Source organism: Oxyura jamaicensis, chromosome 1, assembly GCF_011077185.1.
Source record: "Oxyura jamaicensis isolate SHBP4307 breed ruddy duck chromosome 1, BPBGC_Ojam_1.0, whole genome shotgun sequence".
Lineage (NCBI taxonomy): Eukaryota > Metazoa > Chordata > Aves > Anseriformes > Anatidae > Oxyura > Oxyura jamaicensis.
The window spans coordinates 51,456,462-51,471,064 of record NC_048893.1 but is presented as its reverse complement, the minus strand read 5'-3'; the positions used below and the strand labels follow the sequence as shown (position 1 = coordinate 51,471,064).

Below are 14,603 nucleotides of genomic sequence, written 5' to 3'. Positions count from 1 at the left end.
CCTTCCTTCCTTCCTTCCTTCCTTCCTTCCTTCCTTCCTTCCTTCCTTCCTTCCTTCCTTCCTTCCTTCCTTTTTTCTTTCTGTCTACTAACTTGTATTGGAAGAAGCAACTTTCTTCGAAGTTAAATACTGTGAAAGTATACCACACAGTTACTAGTGTGAAAAGAATGTGTCTGGTGCTTTTGCTGTGCTAAAACACATAAGAACACCTTCCTCATTTTTTGGCATTTTTCAGTGTCTCTTAGAAACATCATTGTGCTGTGTTCTGCTACAAAGTTAATAAATGCCATTTTAACCTGATAGATTAGAATATTATAAAATATGGTTGGCAAATAAAGCAAAATAAGAGGAGAAGTCATATAGGATGGCTTAATTTTACTGTTATTAAAAAAAAATGTTAAAGAGCCACATACTTAGAATTGGGGAACTATCAGTAGTGGAATTGCGTAATACATAAGACATGAACTAACTTGAATATATATAACTGTACTTGGAAGGAAAATGAGAATTTTTGCAGAACTCACAAAAGGGAGGGACTTTTAAAATGAGATTTCTTATAATTGTGAAGGATCTTGATGTCTGCCCCCTACCAAATTCTGTGTTGAGGTCCTTAAATCACAGTGAAAACCTTGAATTCTGAAGTTCATTTGTTAGTTTGGGAAATATTGAATGAAGGCTTGGGTAACACTTGTATTACAGTGTATAAAATATACTCTGCATATATACTCTGCATAACGCTGTTTTCAAGTATAATTGTTTTTGAAACAGGCAAAATACTGTCCCAATTATGATAGCAAAACATTTTAGTCTGACAAGTAATTTTAAGAAGTGTGACTTTTACTTCAATTAGATACAATTATAAATGATATAGATTGCATTTATTTGAAATGCATTTCAAATGAAATTCTAAATAAACAAAAGCTTCTCAGTAATTACATTATTTGAGAAGCAGGAAGACGTATTTTAACTACCTTAGTCACTGGAAACTTGTAAAAAGTTCTTGTACGGTATGACCTCTCGAGCATTTTGAACTGATCTAAGACACTGCTCAGCTAAAAGGGTTGCCTTATTAGCTTCTGGTACTCTTGCTAGTGTTCATGACAGTGCTGCTGCAAGGAGAGGAAACATGGTAATGTGCAACCAGCACAGGGGTAAACAGTCCCATGGAGGCGGCAAAGAGCATTACGTCTGTTTGACTGTGGGCAGGATCTCAAGGATCTGGCTCTCAGTAGACAGTGTGCAGTTTGGACAGTAAGAAGTTTTAAGTGTGGGATTTCTAGTTGTCACCCACCTTGTGCCTGCATGTTTTGTTTTCAGAGCGTGCTCAGTCAGCATGTTTGTGAGATTCCAGTACATCTTGAGTCTGCTCAGGCATGCAGCACCTCATTTGCTCTCAAGGATCTGTTGACAGCCTCCTTGTGCTCACTACAGATGAGTCTGTTGTATGGTCTTAGTGCCACCTCCAGCATGTGGCATTGTTATAACTAGGACAATGAGAATCTCACTGCCCTCTAGTTACTCTTGGTTGTTTTGGCTATTTCAGCTATCACACCAAACCACAAAGAAACTACTTTAAAAGAAAGGATGCACCACCATCACAGTGCAAAGAGACACTTTTGTTCACAAGGAGCTAAATCAACTAAGATACAGTGGCCAAAAAAGCTCCGTATGCATTGAGTCTTCCTTACTACAGCATCAGTAGCATAAGCTAGATCTTTGAGTGTCTTATTAGGACAAGGGCATGATATTGTATTTAGTTTCTTTCATGCATTTTGACTCATGCCATGAGTTCATAGTGTCAGCATCATAATGTAAGTTCTGTACATGTATTTAAAGTTTTTGTTTGTTTGTTTGTTTCTTTTAATATACACAAATCTGTGGCAACTTTCTATAGAGAAGAGTTATACACACAACTCTGGTGGCTAAATGGGGCTTGCTTTACATAAGTCCAATCTTTTCCTGAAAACACAACAAATAATTTAGTCCTACTTCACCTCAGAGGGATAGCTGAAGATTGTGTTGGGTGCTTAGGAAGTACTGAATCCAGGTGGCAATCTGTTGCAGTTTCAAACAAAGCCACCATAATCTGAGTTTTTATCTTCTTCCAGTCAATTGACCACATAGCTAGGGACCATTTTCCTTTTAATGCCCTTTTCTATCATTGTATTTTTTTTTTTTTGAAGACAGTTTCTCTCTTTTTCAGCTGGCCTGTTATTTCAGTTGGATCACAAACCAAAGTTTCAGTTGAGCTACAATTTGGAGTACCACCTAATCTATCCGTGACAGCAGGTTGCATTCTGTCAAAATGTGTTAAGTGAAGAGGGAGTGCAAAAGCATTTGGGCTCAGTATTTGAGTATGGCTACAGCCAGGAGACATTTTTGACCCAGCTTTTTATTTGTGAAACATTTCACAGTTAATTGGAATGTTTCATGTTGAAAATTGCAGAATGTAAAGGATACAAAAGTAGAAAGATATAGCATTCATATTTTTACAAATGCAGATCTTAATATTTTAATCTGAATAGCCTGTAATTTCAAAAATCCATTCTACTGAAATGCTTTTAATTCTCAGTTGAAATGAAAAGCTTATAGAGCAGAGGTCAAATAAACTATTTTGTTTATCTCATGACTGATGTATTTTAGTTGATTTGGCTCTTTAGATATTTGCACAGCTTTACTGAAAATAAAATATCAACAAGACCAAAAAAGTCAGTGCATTAGTCCTGCCAGATCAACTTCTCAACCTTGCTGCTGTAGTTGGAAAAAAAGTTCTTTTTATTTTTTATTTAAAAAAAAAAGAAAAAAAAAAAAAGAGTCAAAGGCTACAAAAGTTCTTCTAACCACTCCCTTTGTTTTAAGGCAGAGCTAGAATTTTGCATCATTCCTGAAAAATGTGTCTAAACTTCTTAAATCTTTCCATGATGAAGGCTTACAACGTCCCCCGTCCTGAATTAACCTCACAGAGAGATTTTTTTTCAAGTTTTTGACTGATTTTCTTTGCTGCAATGCAAGCTCATGAGTTCTTTTTCTACCCACTGTGGCCACAGAGAACAACCTTCCTTAACTCTTGGTGGCAGCTTTGTGAAAACTGGTATTATGCCTGCTCTTGATGTTCTCTTCTTTAGACTCATCGGTTCCAGTTCTGTCAATCTATCTTCACAGGTCATATTTTCTAGATTTCTGATGTCTTTTCTCTCTAAGGGTTTTTTCAAATAGCTCATTTATTTCTGTGAAATCTGCTGCACCAGAATGGATACAGCATTCCAGCTAGAGCTTTACCACTGCCAAGCAGAGTTGAAGGATTACTTCCTGCACTTCCAAGCTGTTCTTCCATACATGTCTCAGTACAGTGATTGCTTTTTTTTTTTTTTTCAGTAGTACAACTGTGACTCTTGCTCAGCTTGTGATCTGCTCTATCTCCCAGCACTTCAAACACTTTTCTAAGCAGTGATCCAATTTCTGAAAATTATTTTAAATTCTAGCAATCCTGTGCTTTCATGTTGCACATTTGCAGACTTAGTTAATGTGGTTTCTGCTCTATCATCTGAGTTCTTTATGAAAACATTTTGCATTTTTTTAACAGACCTCCACTCAGTCTGTCTTTTCAGTTGTTTGGAGACGCATTAATAACAACTCTCTGGTTATGGTCATTCAAACAATATTCACACACTTTATAATACTTTAATCTAAATCTTGTTTCTTATATTGAGTGTTGAAATTGTTATGTGAAATGGTGTAAAAACCTTGCTGAAGTCAAAATATATGACATTTGGATTTCCCTAACATGACTCCTTCCACCCTTCTTACAAGCAGGCTGACCTGTGATTTGTTTTTGACAAATTAATTACTTAATTGTTTATTGTTTTTAAATTCTTTGCATTTTTTCAATGGGTTGAATTTGATCAGACTGCTCTGTAATGAAAGGTACACATCTACTAGCAATCTGACACACCATCTTTGAGAGCTTTTCAGTGACAGTTAGTGATAGTTCTGAGGTCATTTCATTCCCTTCTTGCTTATCATAAGATGAAGTTCATAATACATACCTGATTTGAAATCTTACAAATTATGGAAATATTCTCTAGTTTGTTCACCTATTTTAGGCTATTTTATTTCTTTATGACTGGATTAGCCATATACTCTCGGATGACTTTGCTAATAAATGTGTGCAAAAATGTATTAGACACTTTATATTTCCTGGTCTTTTGTCAGTAGCATTACTTTTCTGCTAAGCTGTGGGCTCTTTCCATAACCACAACAGAGTAGCCGTGCTGCAGACTGAACACTGAAATACATCAGGCCAATACCTCAGGCTCTTTCATCGCCACCCTTTCCAGCAGCCTCCGTCACCAGTAATGTTGCAGACCTACTTCCCATTTCTATGACAGGCTTCTTAAGTGGACAGCTCATCTCTCTTCTTCAGCATCCTGGACTGTGGACATCAGAAGGATAGACATCAAGACCTACAAAGCCTGGGAAATGTTGTGGTCCAAGAGAAAACGCTTTGTGAAGGGCAGCTATGGTCATAGGTCTAGCTGATACTCTGACACCAGACTCCACTCTTTGGCCATTTAAATAAATCTCTTGGGCTGGGGGGTGGAAGGTATAAGATATATGGGAAAGGAAATGAGAATATTATCTCCATTTTGCTGTGCAATGTTCATTTAAGAATGACTAGAGCTTTCTGAATAATGAATGTATCTCAGTATTTCATGTCAGTACAAAATGCTGTCTGAAGAAGAGTAATTGTAAATGAGAACTGAGAATTTGTTCTTGGAAAATTATGATATTCCTCAGTAAATTGCTAATTTCAAAAACAAAACAGATTTCATTTGTAGGATGACTTTTGATTAGGAAAAAAATGTTTCATATTTCAAAACTGGAATAATACTGTCAACTCTTTTTTTTTTTTTTTTTTTTTTATCCTTTGCAGCTCCCAGACAGCTGTATAATGGATTACTATGAAAAATACAAGCACAGAATGAATGAGCTTGAAGCATTTAATATGGTAAAAGTTATAGGATTAATACCATTACCTTGTATTATATATATGCTAGTCTAGAACAAAGCCCTGTTAAGTTTTATGTGGAGGTGGACTGTCTTACACTGTGGTATGCAATCTCAAAAACAAAGCAGCTCCCCCTTCCAAACTTTGTAGCATATCCTATTCAAAACTATATTAGGTGTCAGTAAAATAATAAAGTGAACACATGGAAGATTCTTTTTCAAGAGGGACTATTACCCTGGAAAATGAAATGTCAGTCTCCTTTTAAACCTAGACTGGTCTCCACACAGTTATTTCATAAAAATTCTTTTTATTAAAATTCATTAGTTCCCTCTTTAAAATTGTTCTGCTTCATATAATATCATTTACTTGTTGGACAGTGCCTCAAAACCAACTAAGTAACGTAGTTTCCTAGCTTTATGGCATTCCATGTATTTTTGATCTTTAATATAATCTGTTTAGAAGATGTCCACCCCACAGGGAAAATTGGCAAGGTGACATTTGTACAACCACTAGAAAATGATTGAACTTACTGGAATTGTTTCGTGGAAGTTTAGCCATTGGGAAGTGTATTGGCTCTCTTTCCCCAAATCATAACAGCATCTAATCTTTCTTTCAGTTAAAGGTTGTGCTGGCTCCCTGCATAGAAGTTTTGATACTTCTGGATCGTCTTTGCTACCTCAAGGAGCAGGTATTTTTGCATTATGTTTTATGGTACCTAAAGGCTACATCAGTGAAATGAGACTATTTCAGCCAATTTATAACTGTGCAAACCAAAAGTCTCTGTTGCAGAATTATTATTCTCATATTTGCAAAAGTATAAGCATTCATTCCATTTAGTATAAACATATGCCCAGCAGATGTTTTTATTTTCAGCAAAACAGCAACAGTAAAGCTTATTTTCTTTTAATTGTATGGTAATTACAAGTCAAAAGTCAATAAACAATAAAAAAATAAATTAAATATGCAACAAATCTTATTTAATATGACATAGAGATATTTAATAATTAAAGAATTTTTTGGAAATGCTAAACAAACATTATACTATACATCCTAGAATTTCCAAAGAGTAACTTTTAGAACATATAATTAAAGAAATTTTGGGTTAAGTCCCATTAGGTTCTTGTTATCGTTTCTTAATTAAGATCTATGATAAGAGAGGGTACACTTTTTCCAACTGTATGGGTCAGCTGAGGTACATTTGACTAGCATACAGCCTGGATATATTTTGCAAATATAGATGTGGGATTTAATAAGCAAATGCTACTATATTTACTCTGTAATGATTTATGTTACAGTGTTTCTACTAACACTAATTTTGAGCTTGACCTGTTTAACTTAGAAGCATCAATCACACTTTCTCTACAACAGTAAACATTTTTTGTATAAGTAACTATTTGATCAGAAGACATGGTAGCATTTTCCAGCTTCTGCTTGGCCACAGTCAAAATAAAATTTTAAAATAAAGTTTAAATTCATTCATGTGAATAACTGTTCTTCCACTATAAACCTTTCATTTTAATAGCACCATTTTATCATAAGTAAAAATTCACTTTCCTCTCTGCCACAGTATACTTGGAACAATTGAGTTGTAGCAAATGTATGCTTTTGTTCTAACTGGTATTTTTTTCAGAGAGGCAATTTGAGATATTTAAATAATGATTTATTTTCCCAAATGCCAACCAGTTATAAATCACATAGAGATCTGTATGATTTCCAGGATGGAAGATCAGACTTCATGCATTTAGTGCTAATTTACCTTTTCTAAATGTAATATACCCATTGATTTAATCTTATACTGGTTGATTCACAAAATATGTTTAGGAAGAAAAAATAGAAATGATAAAAGCCATATGCAACATGAAGACCAGATCCAGCTGGCCCTACTCATTTGAAAAGTCAGTTAATTAGCTTCAGTAGTAGAATGTGCTGCATAAAACAAGTAGAACTTGATCCTTAATATCTTCTCTCTTGTTCAACCAGAAGAAAAAAACAACAACAACAAAAAAAGCTTTACTAATTAAGGGGTTGATAATCTGTCATTTGATAGTGCCAGAAATAATTAACTGACTTTAACATACATCCTTTTTTTGTTTGTTTCCTTTTTTCACAACAAATTTTCAATAGTTTTGTTGTTAGATAAGTGTTTTTCCTGCTTTGCATTAAGAATGATCTTTTTTTGGTGATTTTGCATTTCAAAATGTGGACCTATTACTGTGTCTTAACTTTTAAGTAAAACACATTTTAATGTACTTCAATCATATATCATTTTACAGGACAACATTGCCTGGTCAGGACTTGTGAAGTTATTTGATCCCGTGAAATCCCCCAGATGCTATGCAGTTATTGCTCTGAAGAAATAGTCATGTTTTTAAGTGGAAGCAAATTGCAGATAGGTTGAAAGCCCTGAACTGATACTGCTATTTTTTCAATGTTATTTTTAATTGATTCCTCAAGTATACTGAAGTGTTTGCCAACTATTTACTTTTCAGCTACAAAAATAAAAAATGCAATGCCTCTGTGAATCATGAGAAATAAATAGTGAGCTGTACCTCCTTTATAAATACCGTTTCCTCATGTCAGTTATTAAATAATGTTGATCATTTGGCTTTATTATAAATATGAGCTATATTATGTGATGAGGATTTTAAAATAATGTCAATATTTCTTCCTTTTAAGGCATTATCTGTTGACACCTGTCCTCTTGATATTTTAAATCGCAAGTTAATTCTTCCATAAAACTTCTCATTTTTTCCAATGGCTGGCATCAGTAGTCTCAGACTAGCCTTGTTTTTTTCTTTTCTGGATTTCTTAGTTTAAACAGAAAATTAACCTGTACTGTAGACAAGAGGTGTGCAGACTTTCTACTTCTCTGTTCTTCATGTCATCAGAAGCAGCTTGTTACAGAGCAACCCTGAAGAGACTAGAACCTTCTGAGACTAGATAAAAAATACCTGCAGATTGGTTTTATATTAACCCCTTCTTTCTTCAGGCATGTTCCTAGTCTGACAGGCAAGAAACTGTGTGTGCTCTAGTCCAGTGGATGCCAGTGTTTAAGAATCAGTTCCTGTGCTGGGGTTCACTCTCTGATCCTTGGGCCTTATCAGAAAGATATTATCTGGGCCAAATATGTTGGGTATAAATATAAATCTTTGGTACCCAAGTGAGTGGAAACTTGCTAGACAGTTTGTGCCTGGTTGTACTGACTTCATGAGTGGGAAACTTACTTCTTTATGCATCTATCTCAATGGGTTGTCTCAATAAACTTGCAGATGTTCAATCAATTAAAAAAGAGAAAAGTTTCTATTGTAAGTTCTAGTGCTTTTATTAGAATTTTCCACTGAATATAAAACATAATTAACTACCAGTGCACAGAAAAAAAAGGACAACAAATAGATAATAAAATACAGATTAAAGAAGAAAAGGAAGAATGCAACTGGTGGGCAGAAGATGAGAGTAACAGAAAATATTGTATATGAATTGTATAGTAAAAGTAATAGACGTAAGAATCAAACTGAGATCCAGATCTGAGTAGGAATAAATCTTTTTCAGACTGCAAAATATAATGAGAGCTTGTGAACATTCAAGAAAAGAGAAGTAAGATATTTTTCTAACAAGCCACATCTCTCTTGATGTATTCACTTGGAAGAAATATTTTTTTTTAGTAGTGTAAGTTCACTGCTTTCTATTTTAGGACTCTCAGTCCTTGTTAGCTCCATGGATCCAGTATGAGCTTCTCACATTTATTTAGTCCCAGTAGGTTCAATCCTTAGAGCTGTTGAACACCTGCAATACCCAAGGAAATTAACAGAAGTTGCAGGTGCTCACAGCATCTCTGGAGTACAGCTAAGAAAAGAAAATGGGCCCTTCCATATATGAGATTTTTGTTATATAGGGAGTACTGAGGAAACTAACAAGCTGGTAGATTCTTTACCCAGGAGAGGCATGAAAATAAAAATATTTTCTTAATCTGTAAGCATCTGGAAGGAAAAATTGAATAGTATACAGTATAAGAAAGCAATCTAAAGTAAATAATGATAAAAAAATAAAAGATAAAAATGTAAGAAAGGTTTTATCATGTTATGTTTTGGTAAAGCATGATGACTAATTTGTGAAGCGTTAATAATTAGTGAATTGTTAGTCTTGTCATTCCAACCTTGTGTGCTGTTGGAAAAAATTACTTGGGGCTCAAATTGCTTTTTTTGTGTTATGAATTGATTCGTCTGCTTTTTTCAGGCCAAACAGTAAAAACTAGACATATATTATATCCAAACAATGGTAGCACAGTTATTCACTGCAAGCAAGTGCTTAAATGTACCACGTCATAGCAAAAACGAGTCATTTCAGCAAGCTCTGCCTGGTTTAATTTGAACACAGACCAAATTACATAGGATATACTGACTATTGCTAATTTTGTGTGATATTTTGATACATATAATGCTATCTAAATCCAGAGTTAAATTCTTATTACTATTTTAAGAGGACATTTGGAACAGTTTAGAATAGCAATCACATCTCTAGGATTAGCCCAAATGCTTTTCCATGGATTCAAAAAGGTCTGAAAAAATGTGCATGTCCCCCCAGCAACTTCTCAGGCTTTTTCATTACTTTTCACACACTTTGCAGTCTATATAGGCAAAGACAGAGGCAATGTGCTTCTTAGAATAATAACTATCAAGACATTTATATGAAGAGTTTGCATGCAGCCAAATCAGTTGCTGTCTGCTCTCAAAGCTGTTTCAAGGCTTGAGATGCCTGAATACCTATGAGGTGCTGTTTACATAATGGAAAAATCCCCAGCAGTAATAAAATTGAATAAAACAATTTTTCTTTGTGGTTATTGCCAGAAGTTCTTCCATAATGTAAACAATATCTTAAATATGATGAAGTCTTTTGGTAGAAAAGAATCTGCATTTCCTTTCACTGTGACAGTGAGCTATGAATCTTGATATGAATCTCCCTAAAGAATTGTGGATATATGTGCTTTCCCTCAGGTGCTTGCCTGATTCTGTTTGCGGCATATCTATGCATTCTGTAGCAGAATTGGAGTGATTTATTTATTTTTCTTAGGGCTGAAAGCTATTTTTGGATGGAAGAACAAGAAGATATGCAGGCTATGCGTGGAACCTTAATATCCAAGAATATGTAGTAGCCCTAAGATCTCCAACTCTGCTTTTTTATTTTTATTTTTTTTAATTCTGCAGTCCTGATTCATGCATTAGAACATCATGTCGTAAAACAGTTTGCACTGATCTAGTTTCTGCGATTTTAATTTCAAGTCTTTTTTTAATTAACTATTTTTTCTTTATTACAAATTTTCTTCATGGGCATTATTTATTAATTTACTGCTAAAACAACAGCTATTCATCTGATGTAAAAACTCTTTTTGCTATGTCATGATGGAGTTAAAATCTTGAGACTCAAAATCTGTATGTCAATCTGCACAGAGTAAGCATGCAAAATTCATCTGTCTTGGTGGCAGCTCTGTGTCCTTCTGATGATTAGAGTATTCTTTCTTGTCAGTACTTAAAGGTTCAGATGTATTTTTTTCCGAAAAGCTTTCCATAACTGTGTCATTATATCGCCAGAGATCACTGATACTAGGACAGTTTTAAAAAACATAGAGCTGCTATTTTAAATCACTTTTTCTCATGTGCTTTTTATATGGACTGATATATGTCCTTATTGTTACTTATTACTAGTACTCTGAAAATAGTGTAATTGATGCTAGATGATGAACTATGGAGAATTTTCAGTTTCTCTAATCAAGTCAAAATGGAAGTGTAGTTAGTTGTCCAGACATTTAAATTGGCCATGTGACCCTTAGAACTTGGTTTTTAATTTCCTTAGTTTCTGATATCTGTTCAAATTCTGCAGTTTTCAAAATTTCCATGCTTCCTTCCAAGTGGGAGCATGGCCTGATTCTTTGGGATCCAGCTGCTGATCCTTCAGCATGTTCATCTGAAATAACTAACTCAGTTCGGTGGCTGTAAATTATTTATCTCCAAACTACTGCTGAATAAGCCTAAGTTGAATTATTTGAATTTGCTTATGCATGTTTGTTATCTTTGTTAATGTTATCTTTCAGAGTACTTTAAGAAAAGGTGTAAAATCCTTCTGAGATTCAGGATACCTCAAGGAAGTTGTACTACAGTTATAATTCTTGTTGCTTTCTCTCTTAAAGCCTTGAAATTAGTTCCTGGAGATCAGGCAGATTAATAACCAACAGACACCCTGAGAGGTGCAGGGTATTAAAAATACTATGCACAATAGTTTACTTCTCTTCATGAGTCATTTTAGATTGGAGAGCTCTGAGGCATTTTCTACACAGAAATTCCAGTGTAGAGCATCGTTAAACTCAAACCTCCGAGGAAACCATCCAACATAATGAAGATTTGCCTCAAACTGTTAGAACATGCTGTTTTACACCAATCTTCCCAGCATTCACCTACATCTTCCTTAAGGCTGTCTTCAATATCTCTATCAAACTGGAGAGGAATAAATAGACACTCATCTCAACATCCCAGTGATGCTGCTCATGAAATCTGCAAGAGAATGATGCTCTGCTCTTGGTTTTCTTTGTGTTAAAAGGCAACATAACTCATAAAGTATGTCTAACATGAAAATATTTCCAGATATCCAGATATCATTACTGAAATCAATTTAACAGACTTCTTCAGTCAGTTACTACCATTTCAGTAGTTACTACTACTTCAATCAATATCGGCTACTATTAAAATATGTACAAAATTATGTCTTGTGATTTATACTTAGGTGGACCTTTTTCAAAATATAGTTTTGTCACTCATCAAAAGAATAAATGACTTCAAGTAACTGTATATTCTAAGGAAATTAAAAAAAAAAAAATCTGGATTACCAATGAAATTTAGTAGAAATTTAAATTGTACTGCATTTGTTCTTGGGTCGGAAAGAATGGTGTATGTATAGATAACATCATAAGGCACGCTGTTGGCCATAATCTGTAAAACTCACAAATAAAAGACACATAGGCAATATATGTCGACAAAGTACCTCAGAGATTTGCAGTTATTATAAAGTATATAACCATTCTTTATAAACTGTAGGAAGAAATGTAATTATCTAAATCAATGAGAATACAAGAAAGTGTGAGTTTTTGGTAATTAAACAGGGGGTTCAGATTTTAAACCTGCCTAACAATCCCGGTACTTCAAAAGCGAAAAATCCTTATAGGGCAACAAATCATGCACTGTTCACCCTAGGAAATAAAGCTAAAATAAACATAACATTTATTTTATATCTACTGTATAACCCATAGTTTTGGTTTATGCTTCCTTTTTGATTTTTTTAAAAGTTTATAATTATCTCTTTTAGACATTGTAATTATGTTCACTGGGTATAGTAAGCAAGGACTTTCCATTTCCTCATCTATACAGCACATGCTAATGAGATACAATTGTTTAATATCTTTGTTCAAAATTAACGAAGACTTTCCAAAAGCAAAATATCACTTCTTAATTTTATTACAGCTTATCTGTAGATTTTAAAACTGCATATGAAAACTGCTAACTTTTAACTTTCCATTACAAAATTCTCAGTTTTATGTGAGACTCCTTCTCTTTCCACCTGGAGCAATATAATTTTTTTCATGTAGATAAAGATGTTGTTAGGGCAGCTTGTATTGTGTTTCACGTAGAATTTATCAAGATGCAGTAAAGCTACTCAGCCAACAAATCAGATTGTTAGACTGAAGCTCAGATTGCCTTAACACACAAGCTGTCAACTCTTTCACGAATCACTGATGAAAGGAGCAAAGTTGTCTGCTTAGTGAATAACTCAGTAGTGTCTGGCACCAAGTTTAAAAATTTCAAATCAGAAGAAGCATTGATCACCTCTCCTGATTAAAGAAACCTTCAGAAACTATAATTAAAATGTACAGTTATAAATCTACATTGTTTATTACACTTCCTATTATTAAAGTCATGTATAAAGACTGGCAGCAGAAGCAGCCATGCTGTTTTGTACCTATAAATCCTAAATTCACTTGTTAGTCTTAGAAAGGCTGAAGTCATCAAGAGGACACGCAGATGTTATAAAGTGTAGAATGAGCTATACATTACTTGGATAAATGTGCCGGTTGCTAACTTTTTTATATTCAAAGAATACAACTCTCAAAATACACAATGGGCAGCATATAAACCAAATTTTATCATTTTAAGCTCTTGAATGGTTATTTATTGGCAGACTCATTAATAACTAACAAAGGTTATAAGGATGATTTCACCAAAGCTGTCACTATGTTGTTTATGATTAAAAATTTCAGGCAAAAGCAATTTTAAAAGGTAAACCCTTACTTTCCTAGATATTTTATCTTTGAGAATATTTAGAAAAAGAAGAAGTGTAAAGAAAGAACTTTGAGACACGTTTTGAGAAACGTTTTGTCCTTGTGCTTACCCTTAAGCACAGTACCAAAGAAGTGACAGAAAATGTAAAAACTGTATCTAAGAGGTGATTTTGGATAACCATTCAATTTGTACTGGTTAATCACACGAATCAAGTTTAATGTCATCTAGCTAAACACCAGTTATTGAAATCATTAGTTATGTGGAAAGAGAAAAGATCATCTAAATCAAATATTTAAATAGCACTGAAATTGAAATTATTGCTTTTGTCAAGATGCCCATACCCTTTTAATAAGTGTAATTTTTCTGTATAGAAAAGAACAGCAATTACAAACATTCAGCATTATGTACAAAATGTCCATAGATGAAAACAGTAACGGATATTAATGTTAAAACATCCTTTATAGATACTTACATAGTGAAGGCCTCAGTCATCATCATCAGAACCAATGGCAATATTTTGTTGATTTCCATGGGAGCCGGCTTGGACACCAAAGCATTCACTCAGGACAAACAGTGTTGATGATCAAATATCTTTTGTACAAAACAAGTTCAAAATTTACATTTGTGAAGGCAAGGAAGCTGTGTACACTTCCTTTATCTATATGAATTGAAGCTGAGCAGTATAGAAATTATTGTGAACTCTAGTTCACTGCTGAAATCTTCCTGACATATAGCAAGAGAAAGTTCAAATGTATTTTTGTGTATTTTTTTTTATTTCAAATAGTATCTTTTTAATGCTTTAAAACTCTCAGGATTTTCTTTTCTCCACTCACTGGTCCTTTAAAAATGAGAGCACTGATTACAGTAATACAGAGTTAAATGGCACTCATTGTTCCTAAGAACAACTCAATTGAAAGGCAAGTGTCAGAGTCTGTACCTTCACTGAAACCAATGGTAGATTTCCCATGAACTCTATTATAGCTTTTTATGACTAAAGGAAAGTAAGATTTAGCCCTAATTCTTCAAAAGGCAACATTTGCTACAGTAATTTAAGAGTTAGCTTGATAGCAAGATTTCACTCTAAACCTATATTTCCTTTCCTTCCCTTCCTCTGTGTGGAAATTTTATAGGACGTGATAAAACAAAGAATCAAATTTGTATAAATGGTATATTTCCCCAATTAGACACCTCTATCAGCACTTTGCAGGCAGTGCATTCCTTATTCATGAACTATGTACTAAAAAAAGTAAAGTTAATTAATAACCCTTTATGCA

At 34.0% G+C, this 14,603-nt stretch overlaps 1 protein-coding gene across 2 annotated transcripts in view; it reads left to right on the top strand.

The window, feature by feature from the left end:
- METTL25 (methyltransferase like 25) overlaps positions 1–9,829 on the top strand; it is a 74,855-nt gene extending 65,026 nt beyond the window's left edge. Inside the window, exons 10-12 of one of the 2 annotated variants that reach the window (XM_035338288.1) lie at positions 4,934–5,008; positions 5,625–5,696; positions 7,282–9,829. In XM_035338288.1, the coding sequence (XP_035194179.1) occupies positions 4,934–5,008; positions 5,625–5,696; positions 7,282–7,368 (234 nt within the window). In that variant the 3' untranslated portion in view covers positions 7,369–9,829. The remainder of the gene's footprint in view (positions 1–4,933; positions 5,009–5,624; positions 5,697–7,281) is intronic. The other variant, XM_035338296.1, reaches the window with a different exon arrangement.
- Positions 9,830–14,603: the final 4,774 nt, after the last annotated feature.